Source organism: Ambystoma mexicanum, chromosome 2p, assembly GCF_040938575.1.
Source record: "Ambystoma mexicanum isolate Mex_15411 chromosome 2p, UKY_AmexF1_1, whole genome shotgun sequence".
Taxonomy (NCBI): Eukaryota; Metazoa; Chordata; class Amphibia; order Caudata; family Ambystomatidae; genus Ambystoma; species Ambystoma mexicanum.
In genome coordinates, this window is record NC_090923.1 from 308,000,814 (window position 1) to 308,017,423 (window position 16,610).

At 43.9% G+C, this 16,610-nt stretch overlaps 1 protein-coding gene across 5 annotated transcripts in view; it reads right to left on the bottom strand.

The window, feature by feature from the left end:
* FGD3 (FYVE, RhoGEF and PH domain containing 3) overlaps positions 1-16,610 on the bottom strand; it is a 924,278-nt gene that overhangs the window by 354,737 nt on the left and 552,931 nt on the right. For all 5 annotated transcript variants that reach the window (XM_069643609.1, XM_069643613.1, XM_069643610.1 and 2 more), the window contains one exon: positions 2,268-2,865. In XM_069643609.1, coding sequence (XP_069499710.1) covers positions 2,268-2,865 — 598 coding nt within the window. The remainder of the gene's footprint in view (positions 1-2,267; positions 2,866-16,610) is intronic.

Below are 16,610 nucleotides of genomic sequence, written 5' to 3' on the forward strand. Positions count from 1 at the left end.
AAGGCGCCAAAATAACTGGCTCCCCACCGAAAATAAAATTCACCTAAAAGCTGCATCCCTTACTCACAAAGCTTTGAACAATGCAGCCCCTAGCGATCTAACTGATAAGATTCCAGAGGAGAATCTCCACTAGACCATCGAGAATAGTTAACTCCAATAGTTTAATCATTCCAAGATTTAAGATGTATAAAGCCGGGGGTAGCAGCTTCCGAGTTAGAGCGGCACAACTGTGGAACTCCTTGCCACATCATCGAAGAAAAGATCAGTCCTACCTTAAATTCAGAACCAACTACACTAACTGGTTGAAATCTCAGGACAGTTAACTCCACATTAGTGTACATACTCGTGTTGCCTTTTTGTCACTCAAGCTTGACTTCTCATATTTACCTACTTATTTAACCTTCCACTGCCCCGTACATACATTTTTGTCTGTTCATTCATGCTACCTATGTAATTCCCTTGTTTATATATATTTGCTGTTTATGTATGACACCTCTAATCTGTAACCTAAGCTTTGCATATTCTGTACTGTTGCGCCCTGTTGCCTCCGGGTTAGACGCGCATTATACATGAATAAAACAAAAACACTGAGGGTGCATAATTCATATGGAGGGCGGGTAGGTGATACAGAAGCAGATTGGTTCTGCAAAGTGTACCAGGGTTCTGATGGACCCTCTGAAAAAGGGCAGACAACATGGCTGCAAGGTATACAAAAGCTTGCTATGTTCTATTTCTGGTCATTATTAATATTTGTGCATACTGTAACAAATATGTGGGTTAAGCAGAACCACCAAGAATCATTGGCCAGTATGCTGAATTAAGCGGTTCCTCGAACATAGAAGAAACAAATCATTGATTTTTATCTGAGCATCACTCCTTAAAAAAGGAGGACATTTTGAGAGAAAAATTGTATGTATGCTCAGCAAAACAAGCTTTTAAAAAAGGGACATTATATAATAGTACTAACATTGTAAACTGGTTCTTTTGCACGTCAACTACCAATGATCACTTCCAGTATATAATATTCATAACAAGAAAGTTACATTTGTCTTATTGAGCAAAACGTATCAAAACCTCGAATAACCGAATCAATTGCTTTCTGATACAAGGTTATCTTTCCAACATGGACAGTCTGATACAATCCTATCGAAATACCTCTATAAGAAAGGGGAAGAGAACAAATAGCATTATTGAGGGTTCTTGGCCTCTTTGCATCAAATCAAAGCCTTTTGGGAACACTACAAAACTGGTAAATATCTGTGATAAAAGGGTAGTATGCTTGCACACTAAATACATAATGCACTCTGCACTTGGTGCCGATTTCTCTTTTCACAGCATGCAACCTAACAAAGCATATATACTCATTCTAAGACCCTCAACATTTGAATGGGTGTATGACATAGCTGCCTCCTGTTTCCAGACATGTATACCCTCCCCAAAATCGGGACCCTTGCAGTACTTTAGAAGAGAAGGGGTTGGGGGGAGCAAAGTGTCAGGGTAAAGATGTCTTTGCATGTGCACCTGCTAGTCTCCAAAGCACAGGTTATTGCAGAGGAGAAGGGCTATGATGGTAGTGAAGAACTATTAAGAAGGACCTGCAGAAAGAATTTCGAGTGGCAGGACAAGGAAATATGAATCTGTGGTGGAGCCAGTGCATGCTAGTAGCGTTGCCAGTGGCAATGCTATCATAATATTCTTCTTGCTTCTCTCTCCTCTCCTCTCTGTGGCAATGTGCGCCCGCAAGCAGGTGCGGAATATGTACCAAGGCAGAAATTAACCAGTCTAAGTACATAAAGTCACCGTTGTGTACCAGAAACTACACAACCATTCATCTTCAGACAGATGCTTTTGACGGTAAACCGGTGGATTTTAAATTGGGTAAATATGGCAAACAAACATCTAGAAAAGAAGAAGCTGAATGGCTGTATTTAACTCATTACCTTTCAGACAACTGTTATGAGGACAGAAACGCTTATGTTAAATCAGCTACATATGACAAACCTAGACCATACAAACATAGACCATACCGAATTTGCTACAGGTGTTTTTGTGTCCCTCTACAATTGCAAAAAAAAATGTAGAGCCCACGTACACTTTGAATACGGCGGTCTTTCATTGTCTCCAAAACTAATAAAACAATGAATTACCCAGAAACAGTTACAGAATTTCTACAGAAGCAGAAAATCACCAGACATGCAAGTCATTTGCCACAATGAAGTGCAAGTCTTCAGCATTTAAACACGTCTCTGTGCAGCTTACTAACTTACCTTTGATGGGTCTAAACATTCTGGCTTTGGCACCTCTGCTGTCTCATGTTCTTCACTGCTCCCTTCATCCATATCGCTGTCCTCATCTTGCGTCGAGTCTCTTTTTTGCTCGGCAGATAGAAATTTGCTATCCATTCTGTCACTTTCCAAATCTGTCAAATTTTCAACTTCATTATTCATTTTCAATTCCACAGAATCCTCATTTGGAAAAACCTCGCCCGCCACACTACACGAAGGACTGTCAATTCCACTGTCTCTGTTGGGAATTTTCCCGTTGCCATTTTGCTCCATATTTAAATCATCGGTCCCCTTCCCCCTATTGGGTTCTTCACTCAAATCCACAGAATTACAGTTTTCACAGTTTTTGATAACACTAATATCTAGTTCTTTGATTTTAAGAATGTCGGCACTGGAGAGTTCTGCAGTATTCACGGAGACAGGCTCATTTTCATCTGGTTCAATCTGTTTCGAAGGAGGCACAGCTTTGGCAGCTACTGTATTCCCGTCAAGCAAACTAGATTGTTTTGCAGACTCCAATCCTGATTCCATTTTAAGATTTAGATTCAACTGGTTTCGTTTAACAACGCTCACAGGTTGCCTATAAAAAGAACATCATAATTAGTAAGCACAAACAATCCCAATATTTCAAAAATATATATTTTATACCATGTTTATTTTGCTTGCCTTAACAAGCCCAGATCAAGACAGGTATGGAAAACGAACATGGACAACACAAAAGGTTAGCTTGGCATCTTCTTCACATAGATCCAGGATTGGTTATCTTCTCTCTCTTTAGAAGACAGCTCTCTTTTCTTAGTAACCTCTGCTAAATCAGTGTACTTTATTATGAACTCAAATCTTAATTTCTTTAGGTGTGTACAAGGGTGCAGAAGGAGGAGGCTGACTCAAAGGTGTCATAGTGGTTGCTATAGACTAATTCATCAAGAATATATAGAGAAACCTAGCTGTCCCCACGTCAACTAAAGTGCTAATGGGTCTGTCAGGATGTCGTAAATTCAATAGTCCACAGTCATGTGTCAAAACTAAATCTGTCCCTTGCACTTATAACTAAACTAGAATGTTGTGCCAATGTTCTTGGTCCAGGAGAATTACCCCCTTCTCCTGGACTGGGTAACAGTTCTGGTTGCAGGCTCTTAACCAGGATGACCCAATAGTTCTTTCTTGGTACAACTCTGTATCAGAAAAGTTCTCAGTTTCCTCACCCCAAGGTGAATGACTCCCTTCCCCTGGATCACAATGTTCTGTGGTTTGATCCTTTTTTTCAGATCCCACTACCACGAGAATGACTCCCGCCTCCTGGTCTCTAGTTTCACACTCACAAAAAAACCAGGGAGAATTACTCCCTTCCCCTGGCCTCCTGATTAGGTTGTTCCTTTTTCTGCAGATGTACAACTACCAGGAGAATGACTCCCTTCTCCTGGTATCTTGATTTCACAGTCACTTTTACCCTCAGTGATACTCAGGGGGGAATGACTCCCTTTCCCTGATCATCCTTGTTTTACTGTCTTCCTTCTTTCGCAACAGTTGATGTACAGGTATGGCTCTCAACCCAGGTTTCCTGAGTATAGCCCACTTGGTTTTATGGTTTGCCAAGTAAAGCCATGAGGGAGAGGGCCACTCTCTCTTGCCCTTTCAAATCGTGAGACCCAGGGTCAGGTTTCCTTGTCTCTAGATGTGGGCAGACTTGGTTTACTCCCCTGCCAGGTACTGCCATGAAGATGATGACTATACTTTTCCTCTCCCATTGGTGTGGGTCCCAGACCCATATTTCTCTAGTTAAATATTGAAGGTTTTTCTTTACCCCAGGAGTTCCCCCTCTTGCCCCCGCTCTGTGGGTCTTTTGAGCCTTCCCCAACTCCATTGTGCCCCCACCAACCGTCACGGCAAACCAGGTACCTTTGCCTGCTTGGGTCGGTCTCTTGCTATTCCTTTGCCTTCTGAGGTACTGTGGCGGCTCAGCAGTCGCTGGTCCCTTACAGACATTGCTTCTGCACCTTAACGCCCAGTCCAACTACTCTGCAGGTCAGCACCTCTGCCCCGCCAGCTTCCAGGTCAGTCCTACAACGTGCCAGCCTGTTTGGGGATATCTCTGCCTTCTTGTCAGTATCCCGGACTGCAGGCCCTTCTTGCCTTCACGCTGAACCACTTCCTCGCTTGCGACTCCTCAAGGGAGGGCTTGACAAACTACCTAGTCCATCTTCTGTTTTTATGTTGATGTTGGTAGTGGCTTTTAGTGGAGAACTGGAATACTCGCACCTTTTTCTGGTAGAGATCTGGTAGTGATCTTCATAATTCCTCACCTCCTCCTCGTCTCAGTCTTTGTGATGTAAGTCATATTTGGGTAGTCTGGGGTCTTCTTTGTCTCAGTGGATTTTATGTCAGTGTCTCTACACAGGTATATGGGGTGGTTGGGTATTTTACTGCGTGTACCACAGGTGTAGGGTTTGGAGGAGTAATTGAGAATGGGGGTGGTCCCATACAGCATTCTCCCTAGATCTCCGTCCCTATCCCCAGAGTATCTCCCCGTGAGATCCTCATGCTGTGTACCACTCCCAGGGGGACCATCGGGTAGCAGCCTCTCCTCCCTGGCTCCATGAGAAGGGGCTCCCCCTTGGGGAGAAGTGACGACATTTAGGGATTCATCATAGTTGCTATTGCTCAGCTTATGAAAACTTTTTTCAGCTGATTTTCTTAAAAATATCAAAGCTTTTATATCCACGAGATTATTTCACTGTTTAGCAAGCTGAAGTCCTACCCTAGCCTGATGGGAGAATATGCACTCATAACATGAATTCCAGTCTCCTACTTTCAGCAACCTGATTAATTACATCACAGGAGGTTTGGATATATCACTCCTGTACAGATTTCTATTCCCTCTCCATCCACTCATACACCCTTCATTCAAGATCTACTGTATCACCAACAAGGCTATTGTGTTTGGTTTACCTACTTACTTGGCATCTAAATTGGAAATCTCAAGTGGTTTTGGACGTACATGCAGCTTGGCTTTCTAAGACTTACATTTCTCAAAGTTTCATCATTTCCCCTTTTCTGCCATAGCCGTTTCTACAGCTGCAACATAGTCTCTCATCCCAGCTCATGTCTTTTTCCCTACTTTCTTGCATTTCAAAAAGCCATTAAATATCATTGGTTTACGTTAGGTTACACATAGGCCTCCTGTGTACCAATTATTCTTATCTTAATTTCTTTCTTTAAAGATGCTATATTTTTGTCAATGTTTTAAATTATGGGTAAATTATTCTTCTATATGCAATGTTGCAGAATTCTTGATTGGTGGGGAGCCAAAACTGCTCCAGAGGCAGAAATGGAGGGGCTTGGGAGGGCCCATGTACCTGACCCTTCTACGTGTGCATGCAAGTTTGAAAGTGGGAACATACTCATAGAACAGGTTATTTATTTGGCCATGTTCGTTCTTAGTAGAGGTGTTCTGAGACCTCTCTATAAATGTGTAGGGATTCGGGGGTTTAACCCCAAGTTACCCTGGGTAATCCAGACGTGGACCCTTTGCTCACTGTACTTAGAGAGGCACAGCTTCTTCTCACTGATGAGGCCCGACTAGGCCGGGGCACGTGTTGGGCTTTCTGTTGGTACTCTCGTTCAGAGGAGACTTGCCTACCATTTCGGTTCTGTCTAGATGTGATGCAATGCTAATCTTCACAATTATGTCTACGCGTGACTCAATGCTCCACAATTCTGTCTAGTTGTGACGCAAGCTAGTATTACAATTCTCTCTAGATCTAGATGTGATGGAGGCTAATCTTCACAAATCTGTCTGGACAGGACACAGGCTAGTATTACAATTCTATCTAGATGGGACGCAATGCTAATCTTCACAATTAGGTCTATGCATGACTCAATGCTAGTCTTCACAATTCTTTTTAGATGTGATGCGAGCTAGTAGGACAGCTCTATATAGAAATGACGTAATGCTAATCTTCACAATTCTGTCTAATTGTGACACTGGCTTATATATGCAAACTTTATCTGGACTAGCTAGCACACAGCATAGTCACCTAGTTGTGAGATATTGCTCACTAATTGTTCTCTTGATGTGAGAGATCTGGCACAATCAGGCTATCTATTACAAGGTTGAGGGCAAAGGTAATAAGGAGGGTTTGGGTTGGCCAGTTTAGAGGGGAGGGCAGTAATGGCTGCACCTTCTACCCGTAACCACACTTAGTCAGTGGCTGCTGGGTGAGGGGTGATGGTTGCCGGCCCCACAGGCTAACACGGGCCAACACGGTGTGAAATTGTCTCTGCAGGCACCGTCCTTTGCCTCGGGTCCTTCGTTGCAGGGGATGCAAAGGGCAGTGGGCTGCCCTAGCACGATGATTGTTATGAGGGCTCTAGGCCAATCATGATTGGGGGTGGGATTACATCTTGGTAACCAATCTTGGCTCAGGGGAGGGATGGGAGGTGAAGAGGGGTCAAGAAGTGGCAACAGGCCTCGGGAGAGGCGCTTGGAGTAGTATCGCGCAAAAGGAGCACAACGAGGGGCCTGGAGCTCTAAAGCACCACTCACCCTCACCAGCAACCAAAATAATTAGAATAGGAAGTCTGTTCAGATGCAGGCATAAAGCGGGATGGGCTCTGGCATTCACACGGGCTGCAGCTGGAGATGTGAAACCAGTGCCAACTGCAAGCAGGGTAATTACACCCTCCAAGGAGTTTCAGGAAGGGCACTAGGCCCAATCAAGAGTTGGGCGTTTGTTGGGAGGCGGGTGGGTAAAGGAGCACACAAGGGGCTATGGGAAGTGGAGGGGAAGCTTAACACACCTGCCACAAGGCAGCTTGTGCAACATAAAAAAAATTATAAAATTGTCAAAGCCACTCTTAGCGGGATGGGGCTCTGGCACTCATCCAGGCTGAAGCTGGAGGTGAAAGACCAGCACGGACTGCAGGTGGGGGTGATTACACCCTCATAGGTGTTGCAGGGAGGGCACTAGGCCCAAGCAGGAGTCACAGTCTTGTTGGGAGGCGGGTGGGTAAAGTGGGACAGAAGGGGCACAAGGGGACACAGGGGGCTATGGGAAGTGGAGGGGAAGCTTACCGCACCTGCCGCAAGGCAGATTGTGCAACATCAAAAAATAAATAAATAAAATTGTCAAAGCTGCAAAAAAGCAGGATTGGGCTCTGTGATTCATGCCTGATACAAAACATTATGATAATTTATACCATGCACCGCTGCCATTTGCAGGGTCTCCAGGTGCTCCATTTAGTGCAATAAAATGGGAGAACATCCACAAGTGACGGTGCACCCGGAACATGATGGCAGAAACTGCAAACATGTGGTAGGACCTTCTATTTGATGATTATACATAGTCTTATCTGTTCAGAAATGGAAGTTCCAGGGCATTTGAGGATGCATTTGGATTGCGGCCTAGGCTGGTGTAGATATGCTTTGCAACTGATGACTATGCCACAGACATAAGCCATTAACAGGCATCTGTGGAAGCACTTAGTATACAGTGGAATAAATCTAGACACGTGAGTTTGTATTTTGCATACAATAACTAGATTAGAGACAAGAGACACTAAGCAGCTGTGATGGACTGTCAAGACCATACACTTAGATCAAGAAAGTAGGAGTTTTTAGTTGTCCTGGTTTTAAAGAAAGTAAAAAAGGTATTTGTCAGAGAATATGGTTTCTTAAGGTTTTTCTCAGAGGCTTGCCCTCAACCTATTGTAGCATTATAGCAAAGTCTTTCAAAAGGATAACTATCAGCCCCTTGTGGGAACTGTATTAGGCACAGTGTCCCTGCCACTTGCTGTTACCCACTGTTGGCATTTAATTAAATCAGTCTCTCAGAGGTTATGATATATGATATGATATGGCATTTGTAACGCGCCTATACACAAGTGTTTCAAGGCGCGATGAGGCAGGGAGGGGGGAACAAAGGGAAGACAGACAACAATCCTACTAGGCCAGGTGTCATTCAGATCGCGCAAGTGCAAGGGTAGTGGGGAAGGGAAATGTGCAAGGGGAAAGAGAGAGGGGAAAGTGCAGTACAGGGGTAGAAGAAAAACAAGATAAATAATACGCGCCAGCGGATGGCAAGTGCAAGGTAAGTGCAGACAAGTGCTGGGAAGGGGGGGCTGTAGGGATACAGAGACAGTCCCGCAGTGCAGGGTTGCCAGGGAGGCAGTGCAAGGGGAAAGTGGCTGGGCCAAGGACAGAGATCGGTGAGAGTGGCCCAGTTGCAGAATCAGTGCAGTTTCACTAAGGAATATAGCAGGGGAGAGGGGGAGAGAAAGCAGAAGCAAAGAGGAAGGTTTTGAGGTGCTTCCGGAACCGGAGATTGTTATCCTCAAGTTTCAGGATGCAGGAAGGCTGTTCCAGAGGGAGGCCCCTGCCGCGGCGAGATATCTACCCCCAACTCGTTGCTTGGAGAAGCAGCTGACCCTGAGGGAGTTGGAGACGGATGAGCGAAGAGTTCGAGAAGGAAGATATTTGGGAAGAGAGAGTTGAAGGTATTTTGGCCCCAGGCCCCAGAAGGCCTTGAGGACAATGCAGAGGGTTTTGAACTTAATCCTCGCAGACACTGGTTTACCATGAAAGTTGTGTAGCATTAGAATGTAGCACAGTCCTCTCTATGCCTTAGAATGAAGAAAAGTAGTAGAAGTATAGTATCAGCTTTGTGTGCATTTAGAATGTAGTGTAGCCTTTCTGAGGATTAAAATCAATCCTGCCGGCCATAGTGTGAAGAGCCGTCTTTTCCTACAAACTAGCTTCTTGGCTTTATCGGTGGTTTAGAGGAACTCCTAGCCCGTAGACTTGATCAGCAGCTTGAAATGTACTCAGAGGCAGTCTTCACTTTACCATCACCTTAAACAGCACTAAGAGACACATTGTTGAGGCATAAACCTAGTGTCTTCCCTTCGCCAGTGTCGTGAACAGTTCTCCGGGATATACACCTAGCCGCCCCAGTTCTCAGAAGCAGAGCTAGACTCCTGCTTCACCAGTGATGTGAACACTTTTCAGAGGCATGCAAATAGTATCTCGCCTTTAACAGCCACTAGCAAAAGACCAGCAGAGAGAGTTGGGAATCCACTGGTCCTGACAATGTCTGGGGCTTGGCATTGAATTCTTTGTCCTCATGTCTGTTCGGTCTATGAGTCTGCAACTTCAGCTGGTCCAGCTCTGCTTCTTCCTCTTCACAGAATAGAAAATACAACTCTTTATGGTCTTTAAGATATATTCTCATTGGTGGAAGATTGAATGCCTTGCTTCAGTATTCCGATTGGTCTGATGGCCAGTCCAACCCTTCTACCCAGCATTACCATTTGTATCCAGTCACATAATATGGTCATAAGGATTATGAATGAAAGGATGGCCATTTTGCATTTCCATTCTTGCAAATGTATTGGTGTGTTTCCAGTCTCTCTCCTGCTTGAAATCTTGGTGCATCTGTGCATCAACATTTTCTTGACATGCGTCTGGTATTCCACCATGGAACATAACAGAGTGATCTATTAAAATTGGCCACAGGCTACTTTTGCAGAGACACAATTTCCTGCATCCGGTTTTGGAACTGTGCGCAATTCTCATTCATTCCTGCACCCACCTGTCCCTCATTGCGTGTGGTAGGCACCCCGATGCCCCTGCCCATTGGACCCCCCCAGCCCACACCACTTGCCTACTGTTATTCGGGTATACCTGTGCAACCTCTGATCTCATGATACAACCCTCTAGGACCCACTCCTCCCCCATCCACACCCCTCAATCCGGCCTCATCCTCACTCTACCCATCCCCCCATAAAAAAACATACCTCCCCATCCCACTCCTAACCTCACTGCTCTAGCTTCCTTTCCAACTCTCGGCTAGCCATTTTATTATATGGTTTGTAACTAAAAAAGCCTTTCAATGCTATTACAAACCATTTGTAAGTTTATTTTATGTTTCTTCGACCCGTGACAACAGTTGTTAAGGTAACAAGTCATGTGCTATCACTTCATGTGATGTTATGAATGTTAAGTGAATTTTCTTTTTGTGATGTCACCTATGCTACCACTGGATATTTGACAAATTGATATCCCTGTAGTAGATGTGTTACAACACTCAAGACCTGGTTTTAACTTTGCAAGCAGCCAAAAAGGAGCACCAAGTTAATTCCAACTGCTACATGGATCTGCAAAACATCAGTTTTAGAAGCTAGCAGTACTAACTTTACTTTGTATTATTTTTATTAAGATACATGGTTTAATGACAAACCTTTATCTATTTACACACATCTAATATCCATCATCTCTCCTTTCTTAAAAGGAAAGGAAATAATGTTGAATCAGTTAATATCCTTCAAATCATTTAAAACTTCCATCTTCCAAACAATGAATACAAGAAGGGAACAAAATCACCAAAGATTCTGGGGACTTTCGTCTTCCAGGTCTTCTTTCTGTTTTATTGGGTTTGTTCCCTTCACCTAAAAGTAGGATCTTCTTTATGAATTTTGCTAGCACACATAGCAGCTTAAAATCCTCCCCCATCACAACAGTTCCCACCAGTCTTCGAGCGTGTAAGAAGGTTTGGACCGTACGAGGCTACCCATATGACTAGTCCTTTTGGTTGTTAGTGCCATACAGCTCAGGATTATGGGTTTTAGTGTCTCCATTTGGCCACTTTTTTGGCTGAAGCTACAGGTAGATTCTTCAGTATTGATGTCAAATATCTTCAATGAGCTCCTAGTAGGCAAGCTCAGGTAGATGTTTTGTATGATTTTACTTGGACATGTTAACAAATATCTTGGGGGGTCGTCATATGATCATTGGTCACTACAGCCATCTAAATGTAGCTTATGGTGACCCCTAGGGTAGATGGTCTGGATCCAATCCACCTCTCATAGCATTAGCTTTGCGTTGTCCGGATTAGAGATCAAAAGGTCTCATTATTCCTGTGCTTACCAAAATGTCATTGTATCTCCTTTTCCATTCCTCCACTGGAAATCCTCCTGGGTCTTTGTTGTCCTTTAGTATTGTGTATGGATTCGGAGTGTCTTTCATGATGCATTTCCTGAACAATGCCAGGGTCTTCCATGCAACAATTCCATTAATTGAGATTCATGTCAGTTACTGTCTTATTGATGCTGGAGAGACTCTTTTAGGGAGGCTCAATACCATCTCCAGAATGAGCCCTCCAGCTCCCTCCATAGTGTCCACGGTAATGCTAGTTGTGGCTGTGCTCTGAGAGTTAATATGGGCACCACTTTCATTTTATAGAAATCCAGTGTTTGTTTTAGAGTGAATGTCCCATATTTTTTATTCATGGCCTTCGTCGGGCTGCTAGGACTCTCATCCAGGCCCTTAATTCATTTTGCCAAGGCTTATCTTCGCTGCGTACAACAGAGATATTCCATTGTTGTTACTTGTGGGAGCATCACCTTATTAATTGATCACTTTCCGGTGATCTTCTGTCTTCCCCTCAGCTTGGTTAAGACCATGATGGTTGATTTGCTCTCATTAATTTGGAGTCCATTATTCGCGACATACTCCTGTAAGCTAGTAAGGAGTCTCTGTAGGACGATCAGGGATTGGTCCATAAGGACCAGATCGTCCGCATCTAATGCCCAAGAGATGGAGACCTCATTTATTTTCGGTGGGAAAGCTCCGATTTTGTTTAGGTCTTCATATAGATCTTCCAGGAAGAGTTTGAATAATGTTGGCGCTAATGGGAAACCTTGCTTTAGGCCTCTCCATGTTTGAATTTCTCGTGTTAGAATGCCTTTCCGAAGTCAGTCTAACCTGGACTCTGGTATCTGTGTAAAATGCCTTTATTGGATTCAAAATGGTTGACAGGCATTTCCACCTCTCCAATATTTTCCATAACGATCTCTTTCTACACTATCAAAATCTTTCTTGAGATCAATGAATGTCAGATAGGTTTTCGTCCCATTCTTAATAGCTTTCATTTTCAATACCTGTATTAGAAATAGGTTGAGGTCTATTCCCACTCCTTTAGTAAATCGTGTTTGCCTTTAGTCATTTATTTGTGCTTCTTGTGCCCAATCCTGTAAGCGTTTGAGTATAATGGCTGAAAACATCTTGCCTAAGTCGTCCAATAGTGCAATCGTCCTATAATTTTTGGGGTCTGTTCGCTCGCCTTTTTTAAAGATTGGAACAACAATAGCTTTCCTCCAGGTTTCTGGAATTTCCTGTTTCTTTAGAACTTCTTTAAACAGTTGTGCTATGAAAGGGATACATAACTCGGTGTCGGCCATGATAGCCTTGTATGATAGACTGTCAGGTCCTGCAACAGAAGCACCATTCGCTTTCTTTATTAGATTTTCCAGATCTAAGTTTTCAAATTCAATTGACCATTTGCCTTCTGGTTCCAGTGGGTTTTATTGTTCAATTGTTACTAGTAATCCAAATAATTTCTGGTAAAAGAGAACCCAACCTTTTTCCGTAACTACGATCGTTAAGCTTTCTGCTTGTGTTACCCTTGTGTTTTTAATGAGTTGCCAGATACCTCGGATAATTTTTGATGCCATCGCTGTCATTATCATTTCAGCGTCAATCTGATTTTGATGTACTTTTTTGAGCGATTAGCCAATTTTTATACTTTTGTTTTCTTTTTTTCAAGGATTCCTCTCGTCCGTTTGGTCCCAGCATTCTTATCGTCCTGATGTCCGCTCTTAATGTTCACTTCTTTTCTACTATTTCATTATCTTGCATGTGTTTGTGTGATGCCTTTTTTCCCCCTCACATATTCGCTCTTACCTTGAAGGCGATAAATAAGGGGATGTCATCTACCCCTTATTTTTGGTGGCGGTAATATATCTCGGTAGTAGCTTACCTGACTCTTTTGAGGTAATGCGGATACGGTTTCCTCCTTCCGTCACCGATATTTTCGGTTTATAATCATTCCATCGACAGCCAAAGCATCTAATGCCATACCATCTAAATAAAGCATTAAAAAAAAAGCATCTAATGCATTTTTTGTTCATTTTTTTTTTGGGGGTGGGATCCCTCAACCCCCCTTTCTTCAACCTGTAAAACACATTTTCATTCAAGTAAACCCTCTAAAACAATTAATTAGATGCTTTTTTATTTCAGATGGTATGGCATTAGATACTTTTGTTGTCGATTCAATGACTGGATACCCTATTTTCCTTCATTCAGGGTGGTTTCAAGGGACGCACGTTTTTTCTTTAGTGTTACGTTTAGCAAGGCATGGTCGCTTTTTGTTGTTCCCTTGATTTTAAACTCTTACCAGCTGTCGAATATTCTGGGATACAAAAATGTAGCCCAGCTTTTCTTAAGCTTTGCTATTAGTCATGTGAACTTTCCCTAGACATATATGTATTTGCCTGTTTAGCATAGATAGGTTCCTTAAATCCATGGCACTTATCCATAAGACTGCTCTTTCCTCTTTTCTGTTATTGATCGTGTCACTATTTTCTTTTAGCTTCCCCCCCTCCTCTAAACAAACAATGTTCAGGTTATTTGAGGAGGGTCTGGGTCCGTTGTGTACTCATCTAGAATGTCCATGACACTATCAATAAAGTCTCTGTCTTGAATTGCTTCTGGCTTGCAAAATATTTAATACTTAATTTATATTGTATCTGTTTGTTTGATCAGGAAATAACAAGTGTTATTCATAGTCACTTTCACCATGGCCTCAATTCTCCCTCTTTTCCAAGCCATCTCATCTACCACCGTCCTCCCACCATTCCAGACCTTAAAAAACCACACACCTGCAGTCAACACCTACCTCAATGATACCCCCCACCAACCAACTTAGACCTACAGAATGGTTCCAATGCTAACCGCTCCCCCTACACTGCTAATGCCGTGTCCCATGAATATCAGAAATAAGAGACTAGGATCTCGATTCACCAATCACATGACGACCACAAGATGGCATCCCCAACCCCCTACTTCCAAATCTAAAAAGCGTTTGCCCACCACTCATTCAGCAGGTACTACAGAGAAACCTAACCTACCAACTCAGGCCGCCCATACTAGGGAACTACCACCCACTGCCTCAACAAGCCTGCATGGATCTATTCCCGCAACAACGCCATCCATTAAAGGAGCAATGATCAATCCACGATCCTTAGTTGCCCATGCTCCCAATATTGCAGACATCATCTCTGAAAACGGGCTGGACTTTCTGCCCATCACAGAAACCTGGCTCCACCAGGCCGAAGGCCCTGCACTTTCCCTAGCCCTCCCAGAGGGCTATACTATTATCAGAGCCGACAGAAACACAGGCAGAGTAGGAGGATTTGCCCTCATTGCAAAAACCCACCTGGGCCTCAGAGATACCATCCTCTCAAGTAAAGCATCTGCTGAGCTCTTATCAGTTAAATTCCCGCTAGCAGCCACCCAAACTATACTATTGAACCTTATCTACCGCCCTCCTGGTCCCATCTCCTCCTTTAAGGAAGACATCACAGGCCTGCTAACAGACAATGTGAAATTAGGCTCCCAAATTATATTACCTGGAGATCTGAACCTTGGGTTCCAGGGCCCTAATGATTTCAAAGTCCTAACTCTTGAAAACTCTATCTCCCAGCTCGGCTTTAAGCACCATATTACAGAGCCTACACTAGTCAAGAGTGGAACCCTAGATTGGCTATCTGACCTCAATTGCTCCATAAAAATACTCCAGAATAAACCCATTGCTTGGACAGACCACCACTACATATACTTCGATATCCAGGGGACCTCACCCCACCTCGCATTATTGTCCCCATCCCCCCCAACTCTTTCCAGGAACTCCTGTAAAATAACACTGCCCAAGTTATGTCCATTAATCAATAACATCTTGGACGATACCATTGACGAGAACCTAGATCCCACCAATTTAGTTGACCCCTACAGCAATATCTTAGAGTCAGCTGAAGTGGGAGAATGGAAAAACAGACTCCCGTCCCTGCCCTCTCGCGCCTGGCCTAAAGGATCACGGCCCAGGCACCCGCCACGAGAAGAGTTTGCCCATCTACCAGACGACCAAATACCCTGGTACAGGAACATACGGATGTGTCCATCTGCCTGCCCGACAGCACGACCTGCCCATGCTGACACCTGCGGCACGGATCAACTAGACTAAAGCCAACACGTCGTTAGAGATGCCATGACGACCTAGTCAACGATCAGCGCACCTGTGCAAATATACACGCTGGACACTCCCGCACCAATCTACACGAAGAATATACTCGGTGCTATGACGTAGGCGACAGACATACTCACGGACGTGCATCTTTATTATTTTTCACATAGGCTTTAAAATGCAGAAACGCAAGACGCATCATGAACTCATCTAAAGAGCTTGCTTACGCTTTTCCTAAACCCAGATGCCATAATGAGAAATATAACGGAGACATGATACTGGTCATAAAGCAATATGTTACTATAACCTAAAGCGCCTGTGCACCAAATGGTTCTACCTATACACCAGGCCTAAGTAGGCCGCAAGCAAGAGCTCCCATGAACGTGAAAAGAACAAGAGTCGAGTCGCTGATCCTGCAAAATGAGACCGGCGAGAGCAGACAGCCAAGGTCGTAATGTTGCAAAACCCACATTCCGAAAGCAGACCATCAAGGGCACGATGTTGCAACCTCGCATGCCGCACACCAACGTTAAAGGCACACCTGCAAAATTAAACCAAGAGCACAGTGGAAAAACAATATTAATGGTGAAAAGTCTGCCTCAAACACGGTCCCACCTCACGTGACCAAGCCGAACCTGACAGGATGCCAAGTCCAGGAGAAAAAAGGCGTCTGGATCCCTCAGTACGAGACACAGGCAGATACACTTGAAAGGCTCAATGGGCATCTGCGACAGTGGGAGTAGTCGGCCTTCCAGCTCATGAATAAGTCTTCACATTGTCTACACGTACTCATAGTGAAACATTGTTGCCAATGACAGGTGCACCCCGAGCTGGGAACAACGATGGTCCCAGATTGGGAGGCTCGCGAACGCACCAATCAGAACATGGGGCTCTTATCACTGACGCCATTAACATTGACCAATCATTAGTAGTCCTCATGTAACAATTCTCATTTATCTAATTGTAGGAACAACCCAGGTATATCACCTGACCCGCCTCATCCACTAATATTGTTCTCTATACGTATGCTATACTAACCCTACCACTCGAGCGACCAATCCAGAGTGGAGATAGGTTTTTTGCTAAACTTTTGAGATGACGCGAGTAGCATGTCACACTAAAGTAAAAAGGGCCTGCGACCCCACGATTGTGTGTGTGTCAGGACGGACGCGTACGCTCCTTGACCCATCCCTGCCATTTTTGTTTAATAAACAGCAGAGTCACCTTGCTTCTTGTGTGTGTCTCATAC